A 17779-nucleotide genomic window follows, 5' to 3' on the forward strand; every position below is an offset into this window, starting at 1 on the left:
TGCATCGTGTATTTATCAGGTCCAATGGTTTTAACTTGGGGTTCCATTGCTGCTTTTGCAGGTCGTGGTTGACTGAGCGGGATGAGAGAAACCTAGCTCTGCTTCACTCTGGGCTTTGTTGAGGTCTCCCTGCACCTCGTTGGCCCTGAGTCTGCAGAAACGTTTTTTGCTTACGGCATCTGTGCACACAGCCTGCAGGCTGCAAGACACGGTGAATACAACTGATCTGCTGAGAGGAGCACCATCCATAGTGAGTGGGAATCATGCTGTGGTCTCTAGCTGTCAGTTTCCAGGAGCAGGTTGTGCTCACCCCTGTTTACTTTCTAGAGTCTCCTTTTGATCAAGTTGGGTCATTTGGAGATCAATTGTTTTAGTGACTCGCAACGGCCCTCATATGGTCTGCTGTCCAAAATGGCTGCTCCCGTGGATTTCTGTCCCAAGATGAGGACCTTCTCAGCAGAAAGAAATGCTTATTTTCTCACAAAAACAAGAACAACAACAAAAATCCCTTATTTTTTAATTTGGAAAAAAATATAGTTGTGTTTATTTCTGTGTAATTTCTGTTTCTGGTGGTGATTCATACCTGGAATTTTTATTATGGAGAATGAGGGGCATAGCAGTTGATCTTACCACATTACAAAACTGGCAAACCTCTGGGATTAGGTGGGTTTTTTTAAGTCACTCTGGTTGCTGTTTGTGCAAGGGATCGTGCCCCATCTTGAAGAAAATTGCTTTTGGCTGAGAACTGTAAACTTTTAGAGAGGCAGTGAGGTATTATTTGTTTATTTACTTAAGGGGGCTTCACTAGCAGACTTAATAAGAGCATATAGATTCCTTAGTATTATTTCCTGTCACCTAGATGAAAGTTACCCTAAGGTGTGGTGGTGGTGGGAAGGGGGGTTGGCATAGCAGGAAGTCGTGGGTTGAGGTGGAGCAGTAATAACTGTAGTAATGTACTTTTTCCTTTGAAGACATGGTGGAAGTGGATAAAGGCATCAAAGTAAGGATGCCCAGTGGTAGGTTTATCTCAGCTCCTTAGTTCTGTCAGCCCATTCTGCCTTGTTTTATTTTATACTGGTTTTAGTTAAATTGTATTCTGAATTTTTTGAACCGTTAGTACTAATTAGGCATGGACTTAATGTATTTTTTTTTTAATTCAAATAATCTTATGGGCATTTGTATAAAACAGGGTAGTAAAAAGTGGAACATTTTACTTTGAATAGTGTATAGATCTACAAAACTGCAATAACATGATGGTTTATGATGGTTAATCTTTTGAAAGCAAGTATATAGATGGTAATAGTTGGATGTATGGTTGGAGGCTTTATGCTAAACTTAAAATCAATAAATAATCACATACAACATAAACTATTTTTCTGTGCTTTGATAGCTTCTGTATGTAAATAGTAACTTGGAATTCTCTAAATTTAAATTACCTGTAATGTTCTGTTGAAGCCATTGCAGATATGCATGAGGAAAATACAGATGTGACAAATGGATGTGGCAAAGTCAGAAGTGGAACACAAAATGAGGCTGCCTTACTGGCACTGATGGAGAAGACTGGGTACAGCATGGTTCAAGAGAATGGGCAAAGGAAATTTGGTGGTCCTCCACCAGGTGAGCATTTCTTTAGAGATTATGGAATTAGTTTATTTTATATAAAGATAGCTGTATTGGGTCAGACCAAAAGTTGTGCAGCTCCAGGTCCTGTATCTTGACAGTCATCAGTAGCAGCTGCTTAGGAAAAGTGTATAGGAAACAGAACATGGGAGTTTTGATATGCTTTTACAACTTAAAAGGTTTGAGATTTCTTGTGCCAGAACTATGTTGAACAGCTGTTGATGGATGTAAGAAGTCGCAGCTGGTAACAGCAGTTAAAATTGTCAAGGCAAAGCAGATGTGGAATTGATAATGTTGTGTGTATTCATGTGGCTGAGAACATGGATAGAAGTGTTTGGTGGTGCTGTCACTTACAGCAAATGAGCAGTAGCAGGCAGACCTTAGCCTAAACTAGTACGCTTCTGTGGTTACCAGTTGCATGGGCATGTGCTTTTCATGACAACTCCGCTTTCTGAAATAACACCGATAAAGATAATATAACTCTTTTCATTCTCAGAGTTGACTAATCTGCTCTTCACATCTAATATAATTTTTAAAAAGTGTTCGAGAAGAAAATTTAAAAATGTTGAGCTTCTAGGGCTTACAGCCTTTGTTGGAAAAGTGCGTGGATTTTTTACAGCAATGTACAGCAGTTGCAGTTCACAGTGCAAATAAAAACTTTTGTTCAGCACTTTGTTTTAAATTTGCCTTCCAAAATAAATTTATTTAAAAAAATATTTTGGAAGGCAAATTTAAAACAACTCCTAGATTTTAGGGCGGATAAAGGTGTTCTTGGTTGAAGATGTTCATAGATCATTCTAGTTAAATGCATGATTATATGAATACGGAGTGGGTTTATCTTGTGCTACAAAGGCTGAAAGTTTGTGAAATAAATGTTTAAAAATAAATGAATTTGTTATTTTGAATGAAGAAACTTGAATGGAGTGAGAGAAATAGAGCAGTAGGTTAGTTTGTTTTCCTACTAAGCTTTTTTTGTCATTGTTCCCCATATCCTAGAAATAAAATACATTTTTGCATTTGTTATTCTCACATGAGGCTTAATGTACCACCACATTAAAATGATTTATTTTTGGAAGTTTCTCCTGCCTAAAATTACCTACACAGTTTTACCAGCCTCCAAGATTTAGGTAAATGGAGCCATCTGCAATTCTTTGGAAAATGGAACTCTCCAGTACATCACCGAACTTTTTCTGAGACCTCAGCCAGTTCTTATTTTATTTAATGCTTTATAGAATGACTGTTGTTTATTTAGAACATTAGGAAGTATTAAAGATATTCCTTTTGCAAAGTTAAAATCTTTTAGGATACTGAAATTAAATGTTTGGCAAGACATGTCTTTCATAAGTTAGACTTTATAGGAACCTTTCTTGTCAAAGTTTCAGAAAAAAATTGAATGAAATTTGGAAAAAAAACGAATGTCTGCTTGGCTTAGTGGCAGAAACATCCATGCTTTCAACTTTCAGATGTGAACTACGGACTCACTTGTTTTGTAGATATTTTCACCCCTACTATCCATCTCTAGCTGATGGAAAACCGTGCCTCGTTGTTTTTAGGAAGAGGTTTTCTTGCTACTGAAGAAGGACTAGCTTAAGGAAGGATCTTACCTCCTTTAGGGAAACCCTGTTTGGATGGATGAAAGGAGAAAGTGGAATCAGAATGTTCAGAGCTTTTGAATGATATGAAAGGAAAAAAAATATTGGCACTGGGGAACCTGATCAGAATTTCTGTCAGAATTTCTTAAAATGTGGGCATAAAGTGGAACAAAGCAGTTCAATTTCTAATGTAAGAAAATACAACTTAAAATCTTTCTCTAGCAATTCAATTAATTATCATATATCAGTTGGATTAACATAATTTCGAGTGGAAAATAAATCCTTGAAAGGCAAACAAACAAGCCTGTCAGTGCTTTCAGTAATGCTAATTTCAATGGATTGCTGGGTATATCAAAATGAAAGAGGTAAGTAAAAAGTCTGTGTGTGTGGTGAAGAATGATGTAAGCCAGCAATTTATTTTTTAAATGTAACAAAAACAAGATTTAATTATTAGATGAGAATATACCAGTCCTAAGCTAATGCTAAGAATAAATCCCTCCACCTCCTACTCCAAAACTGTGAGTGGAGCATATCTGTTCAGCATTTGTGCTAAGATTCTTTGTTGGACAATTTAAGGTTGGGAAGGTCCTCCTCCGCCTCGTGGATGTGAAGTTTTTGTGGGAAAGATTCCTCGTGATATGTATGAAGATGAACTGGTTCCTGTTTTTGAGAGAGCTGGGAAGATCTACGAGTTCAGACTGATGATGGAATTCAGTGGCGAGAATCGAGGCTATGCGTTTGTGATGTACACCACTAAAGAGGAGGCCCAACTAGCCATTAGGATTCTTAATAATTATGAAATCCGCCCAGGGAAGTTTATTGGTGTCTGCGTAAGCTTGGACAACTGCAGGCTATTTATTGGAGCAATTCCAAAAGAAAAGAAGAAGGAGGAAATACTGGATGAAATGAAAAAGGTTACAGAAGGAGTGGTGGATGTCATTGTCTATCCAAATGCCACTGATAAAAGTAAAAATCGTGGCTTTGCTTTTGTTGAATACGAATCTCACAGAGCAGCTGCGATGGCTCGAAGGCGACTCATCCCAGGTAAGCTTATTTATTTATTTATTTTTATTTTAAGAGTTTAGGGGGGAATGATTATCTTTTTTTTTTTTTGTCATTCCTGTTTTCATTGCTATATAGTACTCGGAGAGTTTAAAAAATTCTGCAATGCTGTCTCATCTAAAGAAGATGCTTTTTTCATTCATGAATAAACAGTTCATTTTTTCTTTATTAAATTTAAATTTTATCAGTATTGAGAGCAATTTAAAACATACTTGCTTTATAAGCACAGGTTACTGAAACTTATGCCAAGATACTTGGGCACACTCCAGTTTTCATTTGCATGCACAAGTCCTTGCACAGGAATGCCTTTATAGTTGAGCTTAAAAACGTAGTGGTTGGAATGTATCCCTATTTTCTAATAAAGCTAATTCTATAATACTCAAAATGTTGACTCGAATAACAAATCCTTGTTTGCTTGTTTGTCTTTTTTTGGTGCATTTTTTTCAGTGTGCATTGCAAAATGCAAGAAGACTCATGCTAGTGCATATACATGTAGATTACTTTTTTGTAAGGGTTACTCTTATTTCTTTTAGGTGTTAATCTTATTAAAGTTGGTGTATTTTCCAACAAGTAAAATCTCATGTTTGGGGCTGGTGTCTGTGTGTGTATATGCTCGTGTATGTGTTTGACCAAGCCTCTGTTTTGACAAATAATGGTGCTTAATGAACCTAATGGATACGGACATCCACATTACTAATTTTTGCAAAGTCTTATTTTGTTTAGTAATTTTAAAGAGTAGGCTTTTTCATGTTTTGTTAAGTGGAGGCAGGCAACAAAACTCACTGCTTCATGTAGGGGGTGTGTGTGTGTGTATATATTTATGTAATACATTATTTAAGAATAGATAGTGCTAGATACCATTTTTTCTTTCCCTTGCATCTTTCTTACTGGCCTAATGCTTCTTTGCTGTAGGAACATTCCAACTCTGGGGTCATACTATTCAAGTAGACTGGGCAGACCCAGAGAAAGAAGTTGATGAAGAAACAATGCAGAGAGTTAAAGTGTTGTATGTAAGAAATTTAATGATATCTACTACAGAAGACACAATTAAAGCTGAATTCAACAAGTTCAAGCCAGGAGTAGTTGAACGTGTAAAGAAGCTGAGAGACTATGCTTTTGTTCATTTTTTCAACAGAGAGGATGCAGTTGCTGCTATGTCTGTAATGAATGGAAAATGCATTGATGGAGCTAGCATTGAGGTAACACTGGCAAAGCCAGTTAACAAAGAAAGTACTTGGAGACAACATCTTAATGGTCAGATTAGTCCCAGCTCTGAAAGTCGCTTAGGGTTTCCTAATAAAGAAGATGGTCATCAAAAATCCCTAGGAAAAACATCAAGTCTTTCAGTTCGTCCTAATGGCCAGCACAGTCCAAACCTCTCTGAAATTGAAAGGCGCACATATCCATTTTTTCCAGGAGCAAAGCTTACTCTAATTAGCATGTATTCTTTAAAATCCAGTCACTTCTGTTCTGCAGTCATGCACCTGGATTATTATTGCAATAAAAATAACTGGGCGCCACCAGAATACTACTTGTATTCAACCACAAGTCAGGATGGGAAAATACTCCTAGTGTACAAGATAATTATTCCTACTATAGCAAATGGCTCCCAGAGTTATTTCATGCCAGACAAACTCTGTACAACATTAGAAGATGCAAAGGAGTTGGCAGCACAGTTTACACTTCTACATCTAGGTAAGCATAAATGCTTTTAATTAGTTCTTGAGAAGCTAGAAAACTTACTTAAAAATTGTGGGGTTTGTGTATATCTTATGTCCTGTATATCTTGAATATTCAGCTCCATGTGCAACATCAGGGTGAGTGCACTTGAAGGAACAGTGCCAACTTTTAAACTGTGGCATTTTTTTTGCTTTCGTTTACCTGCCTTAATGATTTATAAAGAACAACTACATGACATGGTAAGTGACTTAGGTAGCTATAAGGTCATCCACATGATGCTGAAAGGTTGTGTATATTCTTGATTTAACATCTGAGAGGCAAAGCAGAAGTGGCTAGTGCATATTCAGATAAATAATAAATTCAAATAAATAGTTGAGGTGGGCTGGTTTGATTTCTCTCTACAGACATTCTCAAAGCAATAACAGAATATCATTAGAGAGTTCAACTGAAGGTAACTTTGGGTAAAGACCACTATTGTTTAGTATGTGGAATTGCTGTTAATTTAAAGAGAAAGTAATTGTGGGGGGGAAGGCAGTTATTCTTAGTTACTTAGAGGTCTAACATCTTCATTTGGGTATATATTTTAGTTCCTAACCAAAACTTCCCTTTCTGGCAGTCGCATTTTATTAAAAAGTTTACTCTTACCATAAATGGAGATGCAGATCACTGCATTTCTGACTGAGCATGTTATCCCTGTTGCTTTGTAAAATGATATGAATAAATAATATGTAACATTTCTCCCATCTAGATCCTGTGTTGACATTTCCACTTCTCTATTAATGTAGTTTGTAATGTGTATTGTATTACATCCAGCAGAACTGATTTCTAATGCCAGATAGTTCCATTAGTAAATGTCATAATCTGTGAAGTCTACCCTAAAGGAAACTGGATTCTGGTACTCAGATTTGAAGGCCGTTGTGGATCTGTACCATAATGGTTTGAAATCTATATACGTTTCTCATCAAAGTTTTGTATAATTTATTACATTTTTTTCTGCCCTAATTAGCACTCCCTTTCTGGCCCTTAGGTCATAGTGTATTTGAAAAAGAGAACTGAACTTTATAGTATTGCAAGTTTCAGGAACAGCCGTGATTTTTATAATATTGCGAGTTTTGGCAACAGTCACTTAATTTTTGTGTTCTGCTGAGTAGCATTCTCAGCTACTCAGCCGAGACACATTGCTTGAGTGTCTTTGAGCATGGCAATGACTATACACGATCTATTCCGAAATATTGCTCGTGATTTGCATAGTGATATTAATATTTCCCTATCACTACAAAAGGTCTTTCCAGTGAGCCCTTGTATCAAAACCCTTCTTTTCTGTGGAAATGGTAGGCTGCTCTGCTAATGCAAACTAGTGTCTGTGGCGGGCCATTTGTTTGCGTTTTGCTGTGGTCCTATGGAAATTATTTGTGAATCTTCTCCAGCGTCTAGGAAGTTCAAGTGAGTTATGCTTTTGTGCACTATTATTTCTGTGTATTAGTAGGTCACTTCAGTAGCTTTAAGTAAAGCCTGTGTTAGCATGGCTGCCTTTTAAGGCCTGGGCTTTCTGTTTGAGAGAGGGATATTCTCAGTGGGAGGTCTCTGCTCTGTGCAGTCCAAGAGTGTTTCTGGCATCAGACCTGGGGACCCTGTGCAATGCAGCTCTGGAATACAAGCACAATGCAGGAACAGCACGTCACCCTTTCCAGGATTGCTGTGCGTACCCGGGAGCACAACCACTCTAGAAATGACACTGCTAAAGAAACCAGAATGTGTGTGGCTCCTGCCATCTCCTTTAAGGTGTCTGCACCTTTTCCTTGTTCTAGTTTTGTTGGATTGGAAAAACTCTTTGGTAAAATCTGGTAAAATATGTTGCCATCTTTCTCACACTTGTTCTGGAAGTCTCTTGAAGCTCAGATTGTGGTGAGGTTTTTCTTTGAATGAAGTTTGCAGTGGACTTGCATCAAGCTGGACTGTGATGCCTTTTATTGCAATGTAAAACTGAAATTCAAGCAGACTTTTTCCTCATGCTCAGAAACTTGCTTCTTGTTTTTGTGTGTCCAGAAGTTCCTAGAGGAAGAAGAATCCAAAAAAAAAACTGCTGCATTTTCTCTACTTGAGCAGCAGTATGGTCTATTTGCCTGAGTTTGTCACTTCCAAAAAGGTGCTATTTTCATGTGAATCAAGTAATTTATTTTTAATGATAAAACATTATCTGTGTTTGTTTTTTATGCATTTATCTAATGTGCAAAGTTAAATCCTTCTATTTTTTCCATAGTTAGCAAAATTAGAGTCAAACCTTTATAACCTAATTCTGCACAAAAAGTATTAAAACAGTACTAAATGGGAAATAGTGATGTGAGGCTCAATTTATTGTCTAAAGAAGAGACAGCTTTAGGTTCTGTGCCTGGCTGTGCATATTTCTGTTCATTTGGTGTCTTCCAGGTAGCATTATCTAAAGTAAAAAAGTATTTTCTCTCCTGTACTGCTTTGAGAAAGAATTACTGGCACAATTACAAGGAATGAGTTGCATAAGAGTGATTATTCACAATTGGTAAAAAAACAGAATGTGAAGAAGTCACTGCTTTTTTTTGTTTTGTTTTTTTTCTTTTGAGCTTTTCATCTTTTCAGTTGCAGTTTTAAGGGCTACAAGGAAGACATTTTGATGCGAATTTGAATTAGTAGTGTCTGTCTTTAACATTTGATAGTACTTCAAAGGCTGTAAACTCTCATCTGCTGGGATTTCCAAATCCCAGGTTCAGATTTTAAAAGCTTGGCCTAGTATTTGTAGTGCTTTTTATCTTTTGAACTACAGAAGTTATTTTTATTTTGGTGGCCTCTGTGTAGTCTTGTTACTGGAGTTTGGCCCTAGCACAGAGCATGTAAAGCCCTGTACAAAGCAGACGTGTGACTTAAATTTTGAAAGATACAGCTCCTTCCTGTTGATAAACATGTTGCTGTTGAGCATTGTCCTGAAGGACTCTAGAAATAGAAAGGTTCTTCCTATCTAATCTGCAGAGGTCATTTTTGTTCTAACTTGATAATTTGAAAGAACTGTCTGAGGCTAAGGACGAGTTGCTGGATGTGGCAGAGGATCCTTCTACTCCCTGAAGTGGTCTGGCATCTGTGATGAATGATGCTGGATTGACACGTTTATATCCCTATAAGTAGCAATGATACTGAGAAAAGCATCAGAGTGTTTCCTGTTGGAAGCAACTTGTGTGCACAGATGAGACATGTGCTACTGGTAAGTAACATCCTTACAGGACCTTAAAATTTCTGCCACTTTTTTTTTTTTTTTTTTTTTCCTTTTAAAATCATATGACCAAATTTATGGTATGTGGATGAGAAGGGCCTGCTTTTGAGAATTTGAAAATTTAACTGCATAGACAAAATTGTTAACAAACAGAATGAAAAATGAGAAATTTCTCTGTAGTACTCTGTGCCATGCTGAAGTCCAGAGAGCATCCAGTGTGCAAGAGTGTGACTTTGTCAGAAGGTATAAAGGTCTTATTTACCTTTTTACCTGTATACTGCGAGAACTGTTCTTGCAGTGCTTTAGGAACAAAATGAGAAGGAAAGCTGCCTGCTAAAATCAAAGATAATAAAATGTGTTCTTTGAGTATTCTTTCCTTTATGACAGAGACTTTTTATTATTTTAGTAGTTGCAGTTTCTTTTTCTGCACTGTTGGGTGCAACATTGGGTACATTCAATATTCTCTTAATCCTTTTTTCCCAATGCTTGCTTTGATTTATTTAAGCCATTTTTTTAGGTTCTGTTTTCATAAGCTTTCTGCTTCTTAAAGGGAAAATACACAGTCCAATAAAATATCTTGACTTTTGAAGGTTGGAAAGGAAAATTCTTATCTAGTCCTATCTCTTCCAAAGAGAGACATAAAATTTCAACAAGCTTAATCTTAATATCCATTAAATTAATACAGAGATGTATTAGACTTTTATTTGCCATTTCTGTATTGAAATATGGAGTTCATGTTAGTGAGGAGACATGGACCCTTCCAGAAAGTTGTAAATGTTTTGGAGGTGTAGACAGCATTTTAATAGCTTATAAGAGCTCTTTTCTTTTGAAACCTGCCCTTTCCCAGTCACAGTTAATGACTTTCCTAGTTAAAAGGGGTCCAAGTTTTAATGTTTATGCAGTAGCACTAAACATGGGAACAAGCATCTTGGTGTGGGGAGTCATCAGGAGGCTGCGGCATGAGGTGGCAGGGGCTGGAATTGCTGCAGCACAGGGATCCCCAAGGTGTCTGAACAAGCACCTGCTGCACCCATTTGGCAGCTACTGCGAGCAGCCAGGGTAGCCCTGCACTATTGCAGGTGGTGGCTTTAAAGGTGCTTTGACCAGTCCTGCATGGGGAGAGAATGATTTGTGTGACAAAAGACAGTCTGATGGTTGCTGCTTACTGTGTTTGTTCTGAGCAACGCAACAGCATTCTCTAAACTGGCACTCATATATGGGAACAGAACCTTGCTTCTTATTCTTTCAGATTTTTGGTGACCTAAGCAAATATTTCTATGCAAACATTTATTTCATATTGTACAAGATAGAGTTGTTTATATAGGTTGAATGTATAAAACAAGATTTTTTTCCCCAGCTAAATTCTGCCCAGAAGTCTCTTTTTCGGATGTTGTTTATATTTAGTCAATAGAAAAAGCAGAACTGTAACTGCAAGAATAAAGATTTCTACAGACAAACTTACTGTATAAATCATCACCAAATATGGATTCTGGAACTCTTGGTTATTCTGTTTTTTTCTTGGTTGTTACAGGTAGTGTGGTTTTTGTATCTGAGTATTGTTGTCCTGCAGATACAGCTTTTTTTTTTTTTTTCTCCTTTTCAATATATTAGTACAGCAGTATTTATTTTTCCTCAGAACAGTAAGTGAAATATCTGGAATCCATTGCATTCCCTCAATATGTCATGATTGTTAAAAATCAAGGTGATTTGTATGAGATAAAGGAGATTTCTTTCAGTGCTATATATTTTTGTATTCCAGTTTATTTAATAGAAAGCTTGTTTGATACCATATCCACCAGTCCTAAACAGTCTGTCGTACAATAGTTTACCACACGGTGTCACCAGAATATTTTGAATAAGATGTTTAGAGAGAAAACAAAAACATGATTTCACTGAAAGGTGAATAAGCTGTGTTTAAAGATACTATAGAAATTGTGAGAAGAATAAGGAGGGGAAAAACACTTGTTTTAAATAGCTAAAAAGTATAAGCAATGATCTTTACTTGTTAACAAAAAAAAATAGATAGTGCCAAACATGAAGACCAAGATAAAACATTCAGAAATTTATTTATATTTTATATTTACTTTTTATTTACATTTATTTATGTTTTACTTTGGTTTATATTTATCACTTTTTTATTTATACTTTTATTCTGCAAAATGACCCCTCTGTTATTTCTATAACAGTAGTTTTCTATAGACTGTAGTTATTTAAGCATTATACTGATTTTCATGGTGCTAAAAGACAGTCTGAGATTGCCTCGATCTGATCTCCAGCTGATAGTTGCAGATTTATGTTCAGAACTGGATAAGTTACTACACTGATGGCTCAAACTTTTTCTTGCAGTAGTGGATCTCATGTGAAAGAAAAGACTAATGTCTTTATCTTCTTTGAAGAAGGGGTATTTTTAGCTTTCTGCAGTTTATTGCAGAAAGATAAATGCCCTCTTTCCTGGCTATTGTGGATGAATTTAAGTTATGTGCAGTTTGTCTGTCATTTCTGAGAACTCTTTTCTTTTTCCTTTTTTTTTTTTTAAATGGAAGATTACCATTTTTTTCTGCATTATTTAAGCTTACAAGGCAGTTTGACACTGAGCATGGATTTAGCACTATTTTCAACTTTACTCCTGGAAACTTCTGGGGCACCCAGCATCTGTCCTGGAAAGGCACTTATTTTTCTGATTCTGCTGCTTCTAGACAGGAAACAAAATTTTAAATCTGGAGCTGCATAAGAGAACTTAGAGAAGAACAAGTAAGAAAAATGGAGCAAGTTTATCCATAAAAATGACAGACTGCAGTGAAAGCAGTAACTTCAAAATATCACTGCATTTAGTGCCCTTCTCTGGCCATTTGAGGACCGCACTGAGGACAGGGCTGAGATGTGATGGGTGTAGCAGAATTTGGTGCTTCCCTTGATGACCAGTGCTAAATATGTGTAGTATGAAATACTTCTACCCTGGTACTGTTACAAATACATAAAACTTACTTCAATGCAGTGTCTAGTGGTTTAATACATTAAAGTTGTCCTTATTAATATTCTCTGTTCCACAGCGTTGAAACAAAGGGGAATTTTGTTTAAAAGAATTAAAGGCTGAGAAAATACTGATTTTTTTTTTGTTTGTTTTTTTTGTTAGGGCTTTCTCTACACTAATGTGCTGTATATTTTTGTAGGTTTAGAACTGGAGGAAAACAAAACTGCAATTATTAGTTCTTTTTAACTTCTCTGTCTTAACTAGGTCCTTTCTGATGATGCTTGAACTGTTGACTAAACCTTTTCTCAGCTATTTGAGTTAGTGTTAAGGGAGAAGGTGGCAGCATCTGGAGAAACCTGTAAAAACTTTCATTATGGCTTTCGTTATTCCTTAATCACGACAGATCATGTAGGAAGTGAGAATGCAGTGAGCTTTTGAAAATGTCTGTTTTTTCCCCATCTCTTCTCTGTAGCCAACTGCTCGCCCTATTTGGCTTGAACTGCCCTGAGGAGCCTGGCCCCAAAGAGCAGGATTGAGCAGGTGGGAAGTTTGGAGCTTGTTACTTTGGATCTCACCATAACGGAAGACGAACACCACAATGACACACAATTACTGGGAATACAAATTATATGTTTATTGGTGTTTTGCAAACAGCATGTGTATTTTAAACTTCACACTTTACACAAAAACTTTATCTTTACACAAGATTAGTGAAATTGAATGTTAAATTTAGTTAATGTTTGATTACATTTGTTTTGAAGAGAATTTGTTTAAAATATTTTATTACTTGTAGTTTATAAATAGTAGCTTATTTTTAGTGTTGAAATAATTTTCTCCGCTTCCTACCCTTGTACTTCTGTCTTGGGCAGAATTTCTTTAGTGTGTATTGTAAGTGATAAATCTTAAGCAAACCTTTTGGAAAATATGGCTACCCTGCCTTTTCATAAACAAACACACTTCCCACTATTCTAGTCCTAGATCTAACATTAAACTTAAATACCACACAAATTTACTTAACTTATGCACCATTTTACGGAAAAACACTATTCAATAAAGTGTTCAGTAAAATCTCTGCTGCTGGTAGGGCATTACAGCAGTGAAGGACGGGGAGGCTGCAGGCTTTACAGCAACTCACAGCAGGCTCTGCCAGAAGCCTGGCTGCAGTCCCGGGGCTCACTGCAATACACAATTCTGAGACAAAAACAGACAAAAAAAAAAAAAAAAAAACTAACACATACAACTTCCTTGTATCTTTACATAGAGATCGTTAGTTGCATTTCTTGCTGTTGGCAGCGGTGGTCAACAGCAGCGTGAGCTCACTTGCCAATCAGGCCATGTTCTCCTGCAACATCATTTAATGTAAAAACCATTTTCAGTTTGAAATTTTTTAAATCGGGGATTTGTAATTCGTTCTGAGTAAGCAGTCTCTACTTCTGTACTTGACTATGGAGCACTTCTCAGTTAAGTGCTTTATTTATTGAATGACAATAAAGGTCAATATTTTTTTTTCCTGAGATGAGTACAGTGTATCAATCTCCTTTTTACAGTTTGGTTTATAGTTTACATTTCTGGCCAAAGTATGGGCCAAGTGGCACAGGTTGCAGTCTAATGGCCTGACCTATGCAAGTGGTGGTTGTGAGTGGTTTTGTCTGAAAAGCGTTTGTCAAAAGGGAACATTATGTAGCCAGAAAATAATGGCAATGGGAATATTTCTTTCAGGTTGACTAATTTAACTTAAAGTGGTCAATTACAATGGTCTTTTGTGTATTTCAGTTAAACATGTTACATGTATTTTTTTGATGTTAATTTAGGTGCAGTTATAGTAGTTAAGCTTAATTTGTGCTTGATATTAGATACATAGTAACCATTTAAGTGTTGTAATTTGTAATGTTGAAATCATGTGTTTGACTTCTGTGCTTGAATTTGAACATTGATATTAAACTTCTGCTGTTAGTAGTTGGTGCGTGTCCATTAATCGTCCCGAGGCCCCTTGGGGCGCCTCCCCACAGCGCCCGCTCTCCTTGCACGGCTTGTGAGAGGAAAAGTCATTTAAACAAAGCCCCTTTGCTTAGTAGGCAGCTTCTGACATTGGCAAAAGTTGTTCAACTGATTTCCTGAGAAATGCTGGGAGGAGGGTGTGAGACCCAGGGGAAAAGGAGTGTTTGAGAGGGAGAGACTGTGTGGGTGATGAGTGCCACGTGGCTGAACGTGGGTCTTCCTTTCGCAGATAAAAGTCACGGCACAAGGAATAAACAGTTGAAGAAGCAGTTGCACCTACCCCGCGCTAGTAGGCATTTTTCACGTTTATTTAGAACATGCCATTAAAAATCTCTAATCAGTGCAAAAATGCAAATCTTTGCAACATGCATCTCCCTGCAGCTTCTTAACCTTTGGTGGGGGGGACACAAAAATATTTCTATTTAAAAAACTGACAGAGAAATATCTTTTTTTTTTCCTTCTCTCTCTTTTCCTTTTTTTACAGTATTACTGTATAATGCCAGTCAACAATAAATCCATATGCTTTCCCAGGGTAGGAACAAAAGCTCCTTTGAAAGCAGGGGGTTGGCCAATTTCCTCAGTACCAAACCCATGGCATTAAAAAGCTGTCCTAACAAAACCTAAAATGTCGTAATTTTTCTTAGTTACCTTTTCCGTGTATTTCATTTCTTTGCCTGGAGGTGGGAGTCAGGGCCATGGCACAGAACAAGCGTCCTGGGCCGAACAGGCACGCGAGGCACAAACCAGCGGGGAAGAGGGGACAGCCGCCTGCCCCAGGGCCCGACGCTGCTCCTGAGGAACCGCCCCCAGGACGAGGGGAAGGGGCCTCAGGGTGCTCTGGGGAGGGTCAGCGGAGACACTGGGAAGAATGTCTGCATGGAAAGAGTGGTGGAGCCTTGGAACAGGCTACCCAGGGAAGTGATGGAGTCACAGCCATGGCAGTGTTCAGCAAACCCTCTGTAGAGGATGTGCTTAGGGACACGTTTAGTAATCACAGTGGTGATGGGTTTATGGTTGGACTCAATGATCCTGAAGGTCTTTTCCAACCATTGTGATTCTGTGGCTGAGCAAGGAAGGGGCTTTACCTGCCGCCTCCTCACTATTTCAAGAGGGAAGAGGCACAGTAAGTAATACAGCGGAGCAGGAGCAGCAGCAGCGCTGGAGCTCTGCGCTCCTCCACCAGCCGCGTTCGGGGAACGAGGCGCAACGGGGCCACCCGCCCATGGGGAAGGGAGCACTGAGGTACAGGAGCCGACAACCGCCCACCACAAAATAACAGGGACCGTCAAAACCCAAATGAGACCATGCAGGAACCAAGAGCAGCTGCAAAGGCAAACGGGTTTCCGAGGTGTCTCCCCGTGCACCAGCTCCGCTCGGGCCAGAGGCACCAGTCTTCAGAGCCGCTCAGAGCATGGCCGACCATGCGAAGACCCTCTCTATCCATCTCTCTCACTCAACAATACGAGAACATGAACACGCTTAAACCTTTGACTGCTGTTGGAATAGTGTGTGTGAACACTATCTAGGATCAAGAGATGGTGAAAATTGATGAAAAACACAACAGATATAACTTGATGGAAAACATGACCTACCCTCACGCGGCTTGCCAAGAAGGAACCCATTTCCATGAATCTGTCGTGGAATCTGAGGGTGGTGGAGACCTTTTGCACATGAAATCTTAAAATGAAACATTTAGTTTCGATCACTGCAACATTGATTACAGATTTCTTTTCACTAGACAACAACCCCCCCCCCAAAAAAAAAAAAAAAAAACCAAAACACCTGCCTTCACTTTCTAAAGCAACATTCACAGGAAAAGGCTACCTGGACCCTTCTAATACTAAGGCATGTATTTTGATGAAATTTTCACGATATATTCCCCCCGTCTCTCCCACAAAAGCAAATAGTTTTCAGCCATATTCATGTTATTCATGGATGTAGTTTAACATTAAGGATTTCCTAAAAGCAGAGGAGAGTGGAGAACGCTCAGTTTACCCAGATTAGATTATTAGATTTCCAGACAGGTCTCTGGCGCGAGCCGAGGGCTGCATCGGGCAAGCACTTGTCCCCCAGACAGGCGTCAAAGCCCACCAGGTGCCAAGTCCTGAGTGCAAATGGGATCAGGGTCTCCCAGCTTGAAACAGAGGCTGCCTTCTATTGCAGAAATATTTGCCTTTCCCCCACACAGAGGGTGTTTCCCAAGCTCTCGAGAGCGAGCTGCCGCTGTGGGGGCTTGGAGAGCTCTCGCAGTGCTGCTCTCGCCAGCGCTCGCGCTAACAGCCTTTCTCTCTCCCTACCTGCCAGCCACGCTCTCCTGCGTCTCTTTCACGGCGCCCCATAAAGTTTGCCTGGTATTTTAGCAACCACTTAATCCTGCTGCAAATAAAACCCTAGGTGCGCTCCGTCAAGGTGCGAGGCATGTGGAATTCAAGGGTATTTAGCACTGGCTGGACCTGCGTGGTGAAGCCCGCAAACCAAACAGAAGGCGTGTGAGAGTGCAGCCCGCTCCGTCAACTCGTTTACCCCAACACCACGTGAAATGTTTTCACCTAGGAGCAGAAAAAAATAGGAATTCAGTTGCAGTTATTAAGAGCACCAGCCCATCTTGACAGTTCTGTGAGCAATGCTGCTGCTGCTTATTTAGGCCTTTTCAGTGTTAGAGCACAGTGTTAGATGCATAGTAGATATGGTACCACTTAAGGCAGGAGTTTAGCGAACTCTGAAGTGCTTCTGCGTAATGTGAGGCTTTGCCCTTGTGAGATTCACTCCCTTGTACAACACATCACTATCCACAAGGGAAGGCGTGTGTTCTCCTGCACAGATATGGCTTGTGTGTCTTAGCGTCTTTCCTTAAATTGCCAGTAATCCACTGGAATGGGTAAAAATACTCTGTTAGGGAAGGAATCAGAGGACAAGCTGACCAGAGATACCCTTCTCCCACTTCCAATTAATAGCCTTATTACAAGGAACCCTGCAATTACTTAAAAAAATGATCTTTTTTGCCAGGCTAAGCACAGCAATTCCTGTGTTACGAGCTCATGCTCCAACACGGATCAATTGTCAAACAGAAGCTGAGAGAGATGGAAAAGGAGGAATTTAGTGGCAGTTTGAGGAGAAGGAGTGACACAACTTCAGGAATCTCCGTTTCAGGATCTTGTTTAAAATACTTCATTAAATAGTTTGAGTTTATGACGGATTTTTAAAAATCATCTTTAAAGGAGTTTTGCTCACTTGCGGCTGTTTAACAATTTGCTTTTTTTAAAAAAAAAGGGCAACTCAATAACCATTGCATGGGAGAGAGTTGAGGAAGTAATGAGAAGAGATAGAAATCTAAGTTAAAGTAAACATTCTTCATCGCATTTCTATGGATATCTGTTTCATAACTTTCTCCAATGTGCTTGATTTTTATGATCCATAATGCTAAGATATGCAGATATTTGACTACAGATGAGACTATTCTATCCAAACAATCTTAGTTTAGATTGTAGATAAGATACAGCTCTGTTACTGCTCCTGAAAGTGAACCACTATAGAGGAACGGTTAGCGAGCCGGGGCCGTGCTCTCCCGAGCGCCCGCACAGCCCAGGCCTGCAGGTGGCACCTGCCCTTGACCTGTCC

General features: G+C 38.7%; 1 protein-coding gene across 1 annotated transcript; it reads left to right on the plus strand.

Annotated features, from left to right (window-relative positions):
• The first annotated feature begins 989 nt into the window (after positions 1-989).
• On the plus strand, positions 990-12756 carry RBM46 (RNA binding motif protein 46). Its single transcript, XM_010220612.2, has 5 exons — positions 990-1016; positions 1456-1617; positions 3789-4256; positions 5187-5969; positions 12636-12756. Exons 1-5 carry the CDS (start codon positions 1007-1009, stop codon positions 12659-12661), a joined length of 1449 nt encoding a protein of 482 aa, XP_010218914.2. The 5' UTR covers positions 990-1006; the 3' UTR covers positions 12662-12756.
• Positions 12757-17779: the final 5023 nt, after the last annotated feature.

Source organism: Tinamus guttatus, unplaced genomic scaffold (assembly GCF_059628265.1).
Source record: "Tinamus guttatus ecotype Peru unplaced genomic scaffold, ASM5962826v1 Tinamus_guttatus_pri_ptg000301l, whole genome shotgun sequence".
NCBI classification, from domain to species: domain Eukaryota; kingdom Metazoa; phylum Chordata; class Aves; order Tinamiformes; family Tinamidae; genus Tinamus; species Tinamus guttatus.